Source organism: Lactuca saligna, chromosome 4 (genome assembly GCF_052625555.1).
Source record: "Lactuca saligna cultivar CGN05327 chromosome 4, ASM5262555v1, whole genome shotgun sequence".
NCBI lineage: Eukaryota > Viridiplantae > Streptophyta > Magnoliopsida > Asterales > Asteraceae > Lactuca > Lactuca saligna.
The window spans coordinates 276,784,752-276,793,719 of NC_136420.1; the positions used below are offsets into that span (position 1 = coordinate 276,784,752).

At 33.4% G+C, this 8,968-nt stretch overlaps 2 protein-coding genes across 2 annotated transcripts; one reads left to right on the top strand and one right to left on the bottom strand.

The window, feature by feature from the left end:
* Positions 1–576: 576 nt before the first annotated feature.
* Positions 577–4,907, bottom strand: LOC145040688 (DUF21 domain-containing protein At4g14240-like). The gene is made up of 13 exons (XM_078988596.1): positions 4,667–4,907; positions 4,186–4,262; positions 3,988–4,071; positions 3,772–3,885; positions 3,319–3,402; positions 3,157–3,228; positions 2,830–2,897; positions 2,622–2,709; positions 2,286–2,359; positions 1,792–2,074; positions 1,307–1,353; positions 1,164–1,239; positions 577–675 (listed from the first exon to the last, which is right to left on the bottom strand). The coding sequence occupies exons 1-13, from the start codon at positions 4,905–4,907 to the stop codon at positions 577–579; spliced, it is 1,407 nt and encodes a 468-aa protein (XP_078844722.1).
* Positions 4,908–6,913: 2,006 nt separating this feature from the next.
* On the top strand, positions 6,914–7,390 carry LOC145040689 (uncharacterized). The gene has a single exon (XM_078988597.1). It carries the CDS (start codon positions 6,914–6,916, stop codon positions 7,388–7,390), a length of 477 nt encoding a protein of 158 aa, XP_078844723.1.
* Positions 7,391–8,968: the final 1,578 nt, after the last annotated feature.

Below are 8,968 nucleotides of genomic sequence, written 5' to 3' on the forward strand. Positions count from 1 at the left end.
AAACGTAAAACTTTAAGAATTTGATTTAACCTAAACAATATTTTTTAGTTTTAACCCAAAACTAAAATGTATTTAAATTTTTATTCCAAAATAACATTCTGAAAGGAAACTAATATTTGTTTGAAACTATTCAACGAAAGTAAAGATTCCAGCATCGTGCGGGTAAACCACTAGTATATATATATATATATATATATATATATATATATATATATATATATATATATATATATATATATATATATATATATATATATATATATAAAATCTTGTTTTAAGAATATAAAAATTAAAAAAGTAAATAACAATCTATGTGGAGGCCATGCAAGGCCACATAGTGTTAAGGTTTGACCAATCCCATAGGATACAAATTTAGCTTGTGAGGCTACATCCGGAACACATGATACAATCAACAAGATAACAAGTTTAGTGCCAAAGAATACAAACATGCATGCAAAAAAAACAACGATTATTTGGTAGGGCAACAGTAACATTAACCCTCTAAATAAATACATCCACACACATAAGAAGTGTCTTTTACGAGGCTTTGAGTAGTTGGCCATTTTATGTCCCTTTTCAAAGAAAAGGTTCCATGAGATCCCTTTGCAACTTTGATGAAGTTGAATCACCCTCACCGAGCTTCTTTGGAGTTTTCCCTTGCTTATTTTGGGATCCCTGATGTATTTAACCAGAACAATAGCAACAAATTCAAGTTTAACCAATAGCGAGAATATGAATATATAAGAATGTATGCAAAACAAACGATTAGGGCTTAATTTAAGAAATAGCAATGTACATCCACTCATTTGTTTAGTATAGCAGTCTACTATCATTTCATTCTATTACAAGATTGTAGTTTTAATTTGTCACATTAAGGCATTTCACTTTGAAAAATACTCACAACCATATCAGTTTAATTAAACAAAAAATCATTGGAAGATTATGCTTTGCAAAATAGACCCAATTATAGTTTTTTCAAAGTTGGATGTTGCAAAGGAAAAATGAACATAAATGCATTTTGAAGAAATGGAGGTATGATGCTATAATTAACAAATGACAAAACAATGAAATAACGTCGTTATTTATTGCAAATAACCCTTACTATTATTATTCTAATCGAAAATCTATAATTTTATATTATAGCAAAGAAAATGATTTCTTACGGAAATACTAGATGATCTCCGAAATGAGGGAGCACGTGCTACATATAAAGCGGCTGCAGCGGCTACTACACGTATCCTGTGGAAAGCAGTATCAGTTGGTTTTTTTTCATATAAAACCGAATAATTCTATAAATCTAATGTACCTTTTATGCACATCAACAAATTCATCAGTTTCATCTATAATCTCCTCCTACATTGATATAAAAAATTATCATCTATTTAGAATTTAAAAAGCAGGTAGATCATTATACTTTTGGCAGCATTGAAGAGGATCTAATTTTAAAGTAGGCTAAATGCAACAAATATTAAAGTAAATCCATTACAACATTATAGTTTCAACTGTTTTGTTATCATGACATTGTACTTTAAAAAACCTACCCAACTCTAGCATTCTACATTTCCTTTTTTCCTTATTAGTACAACAGTAAAAATTGCATCGTACTTTGCTGACATTGCTATAATTGTTGTAATAAGATGAAATGGAATTAAATATCTAAGAAATCTTACCTTATCTTACGAATTAAAAAGTTGATTTACCAAAAAAACAAATGAAAGTACGTTGCGATTTCTTTTCATTTAACCCTTCTAAAATTTGTTTTATAAACACTACACATGGAACCAAAAGAACCTGAAGAAGTTCCTCGAATACATCTTCTAAAGTGATTATACCAATCACTTCACCTTCTTCAATGTCCTCAATTAAATATGGCACTCCACTTGTAGTAGCATCCCCTTGCTTAGCAAAAACTCGTGGTTCCACATCAATTGTTACATTGTCATTCGTTTTTGATTCTTCTTCAAGTGTTGGATGTTTTTGGTTTTTCCCTTTAGTTTTGACTACAGCTGCCATATGACTGTTTCCCTTTTGGAACTCATTTAGTATTTCATATAGTGGCATGTGAGCTGGAACCCTGTGAAAAAAGAATATGGTGATTCATTGTTTGATAAAAATATACAATGCTATAACGGGGTATAGTTTCAAAGTACAATACTAAAATACAAAGGAATGAAAGCAAGATGCTATGATACATAAATAAATGAATGTATATTCTTATTTCTTGCATTTAGCTCGGGTTTTTTTGTAAGATCATAGAGGAAAAATTAAAAAGAAAAACAGCAAACCTTGGAATTTTCCTAATGGAAACTGCACTTACTGGAGTCTCAGTTTCAGCTTGAATAGTAAGAAGACTTTTAACCTACATCTCAACAAGGATGGAATTAGGAGACGCACCCAAATTTTATTTATATCTAATAACAACATTATACTTTTATATTTTTCATGTGTATAAAAACATATACTTTCAAAAGTCCATCTAGTATAGCATTGTTCTTATTAGGACATTAAGACTTTGTAAAATCTATCTAAACATAGCAGTGAAAGTTGTTTTTTTTAGAAATGACATTGCGGTAGTTTTGATAGATTTTCTAACCCATAATTAAACTAGAGTGACAAGTTACCAATAGAAGCCCAATAACATTTCTTGGGTTTCCAGAGTATACAGGAACTCTACTATGACCTTTTGCAAGAATCTTTCTCATTGCTTCCCTGACATATTGAAAAGAAAAAATAGTAAGACCTTTTAATGCAAGCTTAATAATTGTCAAAAGAAGACCAAATGATAACTGATAAGAAACAAATATAATCATGTACATGAATAATACTCACAAATCTAAGTTTGAATTCACATCCAAGGAAAAAGTTGACTCGATTGGTGTCATAGCCTCCTCTGCAGTCTGATCAGACATATCAGTGATTACTTTGAGAAATTCTCCATCATTGAAAAGAAAGTGAAGAAAAAAAACCAAATGCATGGAAATTCACATGAAAGTTAACAATATAACATTCAACAACAATTAAATGTCATGTTATAAAAGAATATAACTAAGTCATAATCCACATAGCGTATTTTATACAAAACAACAATCAACAATCAACAATCAACAATCAACAATCAAACTAAGTTATAAATTGTAAGTTCATTTTATTTGATACCTTTTCAGTTAAATCAAGTGCTCCATTGATAATTGTGGTCTCATCATGAGTGAGTTCACCTCCTTTACCTGCCTAAAAATCAGGATATTTATACACATAATTTCATCACAATGTTTCATAAAAAAAAATTATATGCTACATGCTTAAAAGATTAGAAATAACCTCCTGGCCATGGATGGAAACAAGGGCTTTCAACTGAGCTCTTCTAAACAAAGCTTCATTATGACCCAACAAAAAATCAAGAATCTGAAATCACAAAACACTTTAAAACATGAGCTGTGGTATTTTAATAAAACTAGAATGTATCTGATTATGGTCCAGCATGTGCCTAAACCAAGGCTACTACATCTATATATTCTAGAAGGTTAAGATAGGAATTATGAGTAAAAAGGTTTTTTAAGAAGTTTTTAGATGAGAGAAGTTGGTTACATGACATTATGGAAGAATATTCTTTGTTATTCTTTGTTACAACACTCTACTTCCAATTTAATTCTTATGAAGGCATAGATGTACCCAAATCGGCTTTCAAACTACAATGCTTTAATAGGGAGAAACGAAAGTAGGAAGCTATAATGAAGATATAAATAACCCTAAATCTCCCATAGTAAAATTTACCTTGCTTATAGGGTAAGCAATAGGATAGCAAATTATCATCAAAATACGTACAAGCCAGATAAAACTAGAACCTATAGCCAGTCCATATCTGGTACACACTGCTTGTGGAATCACCTGTCAAAAATAAATGGTAAAAAAACTCATATATATAAATGATTCATGAAGAACAAAAAAGAACAAAAAAAAGACAAATTCTTATATTGCAACAAAAGTTACCTCTCCAAAAAACATGACAAAAGTTACCGAAAGAACTATTGCAACAACTTGATTGAAAATCTTGTCCAAATATATTGGCAGCGCCTGAAACGATGTACATCAATAAGGATGTTGTGAAAAATAGAGCACTAGTTAATAACAAACTTTAAGAAAAAATATTATGCATATTATATACTAATCATTTAAATGAATGACTACCTCCATGGAAGCTGCATTGCATAAAAGCAACGTTACAAGAAGTTGGTGCTGTTTCTGTACCACTGGAAAAATGATAGCTGAAGAAAATAACGTCGCATAAAGCCAAGATAAGAAAGAGATCAATGAATACGATTGTCATGTGAGGAGACAGGTTTTACATTTTTTGGCAATCTAAAAAAAAAGATCATGAATGCTTATTTTAAAACAAAATGTAGATGCTTCTCTGCTCGACTAGAAGTCATTGACTTGAAATTGAAAATGGTCAGATACCTCAAATCATATTTGAATAGAACCATAGAAATTTATCCTAGTCAAAACCTTCTTTTACAATTTATAAATTGAATCCGTATACAAATTGGATCCCCAAATAGAATTGTAAACTCAAATAAAGCGTCAAGAAATTTGAACAAGGAAACCATAAATTCAAAATAGGCATCAACCACGTTAAATAGATAAAGAAGTTGAAGAACTAATAAAAAACCTGCTTGTTTTTTCTCGACCGGAGTGCCACTGCGCTGGAGGATTTCAAGCTCGACGAGGCCAAGAGACATCAATCCTAAGGTAAGGCCGGACATGATTCCGGCAAAGATGACTAGAAAACACGAGATGCCAGCGTAAACGTAGAACATCGCAGATCCGAATTCAATCTCTGCTCCTAACATCGAATTGCTACTGGGACTCGTCACCATTCGTATCAACTGTACTGCGTTTATGGCATGCATCCTGTATAGATTGCAGGTTGTTCGCTCTCTTTGATTCCCTTATGGAGTATACACAAAATTGAGGATATGATCTTGGAATCAAGGTACAAGAAAGAATGCCGACTTGCAAACTCTTTCTAGACAAATATTCAAGGCAAGTAAATATTTAAATATATTTCGCTCTCTATAGTCAACAGATCTTGTATTTTTAAATAAACAATGTCGACTTACAGATACGAGGTAACCAAAGTAATATTTAAATACGAGGTAGCTGATTGATCTATTTAGAATTTTAATTTCTCTTTTTTATATGTTTCTTTTGTATTTTTATATAAACAATGGCGATATATACAGATACGAGGTATAATGCAAGTAATATTTATATACGAGTGATTCATCTAATTGATTTGTTTAAAAATTTTAATTTATATCTATTTTATTTTAAGGGTTTTCTATATATGCACCTCCCCTAATTATCTTCTTTACCATTTTTTTTCTAGGTTATTATTAAAGTAAACAAATAAAAATTTATTAAATAAGCCATCTTAATACACTACAAAAAAACTAACCTTTAGCGGCGACAAAAAATCATCGCAATTGATCACGTCTGCTGTCGCTAATAGTATTAGCGACGACACGTCATCACTAAAGCGATGCCGCTATTGGCTCGTAGCTAATAGCCACTTGTTGTCTCTAATACTGTCATCTCTAATAGTGTCGTCTCTATTAATATTCCGGCCACCGGCAGGAATTTTTCTGGCAATACTCGCTGGAGGTCCTCGTCGTCGCAAGTGATCGTAGTCGTCTCTAAAGGCATCGCTGTTTTTTTTTTGAAAAAAAACTTATTTTTTATAATATTAATATATATATATATATATATATATATATATATATATATATATATATATTATAAAATACAGTTTTGATAAAAATACATAAATAAATACATACCACATTATATAAAAACATCAAACATAACATATTCCATAAACTATTTTCCAAACAAACATCGAACATACCATATCTAATAATCTCAAACAAACATCTAATATATATCATACATAAACTATTTTCCAAATTCAAAATAACATCCTCTATATCATAAAACAAGAAATATTAGTTGTCTTCATCTTCCCCACCAACCTCACCATCATTGTTTTCCTCATTGACTTGGTTTTTAAACGAGCAAATAATGTCTCCAATGGCCATCACAAATGCCGGGTTTTAAAGAAAAGCATTCACATTAACATCCTACAATTAAGTCACAAACAAATTAAGTCATGAACAATTCAACAAACTATCAAACCATCAAAGCACCAAATCAATTAAGTCTTAAACAATTTAACAAGCTACCGAGCTACCAGAAATTACTACAAATACATTAAGTTCTTAACAATATAACAAAGCAACCAAATTCTATAAGAATTTAACAAGTACATGTGTTGGTTGCGATGCTTGTGACTGTAACTGCCATTGGGATGCAGCAGTTGTACCCTGTTGGGTTAATCGGATATTAAAGCAAGGGTATTTTAGGAGAAAATTTATTATGTTTTTGTGTTTGTTTAGGATTCAATCATAATTAGTATAAATAGGGACTACGTTTTGGCTAACTTGAATTAAGAGATTTTCCAGCAATAAAAGATTTTGTTTACCAAGTAATCTAAAATTTGTTGTCGTTCTTTATTCCACTGTTCTTGGTTTGCTTGTGATTAAAGTAGGTCCTGTACTTGCAAACCTACACTTCTAAACTTACACTTGGTATCAGAGTGAAGGTTAAAGAGGGTTGGTTCGAGAAAGAGGGGTGTAGGTTTCATCCTTTGATCGGAGGCTTGTTCGGGTGAAAGAGACTAACCGGGGAGGTGTGGAATAAAGCAACGGAAGAGATCCTTCGAAGTAGGTAGCTTTGGATTCGGTTCGTTTTGCTGGTGCAAGAAGATGGTAGAGCGGGTTGCTTCTTTTCTTGATCGGTGGAATAGATCTCTTTGAACAAGTTTGATTGGAATAGGGTTGAAGCTATAAAAGGAAGAATGGTGATGAAAGAAGGTTCGATGATATATCAAGTTCTGGTTTTGACTCAAACGAATTATCCGGTGTGGGCGGTCAAAGTCAAGTCGATTATGGATGCACATGGCATATGGGAGACGATCGAACGAAAGGCGTTAGGTGAAGCAGTGGATCAAAAGAAGTTAAAACAAGCTCTTGCCTTTTTGTTTCAAGCGATACCCGAAGATATGGTGTTGCAAATAGCGAGTTACACCGAACCAAAGAAAGTGTGGGATGGGCTAAAAACACGGTATTTGGGAGTGGATCGGGTGAGAACGGCTTGGCTTGCAACCTTAAAAAGGGAGCTTGAAAGTTTACGCATGAAGGAGGATGAAACGGTTGATGATTTTGTGACAAAATTATCTTGTTTAGCTTTAAAAGCAAGGAGTCTTGGATATGAGCTTGAAGAAGGTCATTTGGTAAAAGGGTTACTGGATTCAATGCCTAAGTCGTTTCTTTAAATCGTGGCTTCAATAGAGCAATGTTTCGAGTTGGATTCAATGTTATTCGATGAAGCGGTTGGTAGATTGAAGGCGTAAGAGGAGCGTATAAGAGGAACCGAGAAAGTGGAGGACACTCAAGGTGGGTTGTTGTTGGCTTGTGAGGAAAAATCACATGTTTGTAAGCATTGTGGCAATAGATGTTCAAATCGGGAAGGCTTTGGACTTGGCCCGGGAAGAGGTCGGGTCCAGGAAAAGTCGAGATGGCGAACGTTTCCAATGGAATAAAAGTCACATTAAATGTTACAAATGTGGTGACCTTGGCCACTATAACAACGAGTGTCCACTACTAGAAAAACAGCCTTTTACGACGCACAAACAATGACACACAGTGATTTACGATACGCAAAAGAATGAGCCCTAAAAATAATGTCATCTCTTCTAAAATTTGAAGGATAAAGGACACACATTTGTGCGTGCCCTAAAATTAGTGTTAGAAAAGAAAACAAAATACAAAAACGGAGGGCGCTTATCTTAAATGTGCGTCCTCTTCGAATGTCGCTTTATATATATATTTTTTTGCTTAAACACACGTTTTTAAAGGGGGGAAACAAAATCGTCTGAAATTCTAAAATTTTGAAGAACCCCGCTTCTATCCTCTCTCCTCAGTATCTCCCTTCCTTCTCTCTGTAAACCCTAAGCCATTGCCATCGTCACTGCCATTGAACCTTAAAAACTCAATCCACACTTCACGCTTTTATGATTCTCTCTTCTTCGGCTCTTTAATCTCCGATTTTAGTCTAAAAACATCTATCGACCTCCGATTAGAAACCCAAACAATTAGAAAACTCCACATTCCCGAGCGTGTTGGCACTCGTGCTTTGGTGTACCTGGTCATTTTTGCTCTTATTACCTTCTTTTTTTGTTTGTCTGATTCCGTCTCGATCTCAATTTTCTTACCGCCCCACTATTCCGGATGGCTTTTGTTATGTTATCGAGTTGCCAATTTCCATTAGCTGGTAATTTCCAAAAGCAGAAGAAGGGACAAAGGAGACAAGAGACGAAGTCAAAAGAATCAATATTGCCTATGATTCAATGATCTAGTTGTTTGATGATTTTACTGCAAATGGGAGTGTGGCCACCGAGATTAGGTCATCAATGGAGGGATCAAGATTAGGATCGCCTGGTCATGGATATTAAGTGGGGGATATGGGACCCATGGAGCTCCCTTTTCAATCTCCTTAAGTAATTAAAAATTCCAACTGTAAACTACAAGTTTGGTGCAAGCTTCATAGATCCAAAGGTAGGTTAATTAAAAATCATTGGTAGATATAAGCTTTTGTTTTACGACTTCCCTCTAAAGTCTGTCTTTTTTGCAATCTGTCCTGAAATATTAACTTCGGTTGTGGATGGGGTCTGACCTTCTTCGAACTGGTCTTTTATTTGAATGATATGAATCAAATTTTCCTTTCAAATCCATAGGTGATGGATTTTCTTGAAGATCCTCCATGGAAACTGCCTTGAGCGTACGATGAATGCATATGTTTTCTGAATCTAGAAACCATATATGGTTCAACTGGTAATATTCCAATACAGGTA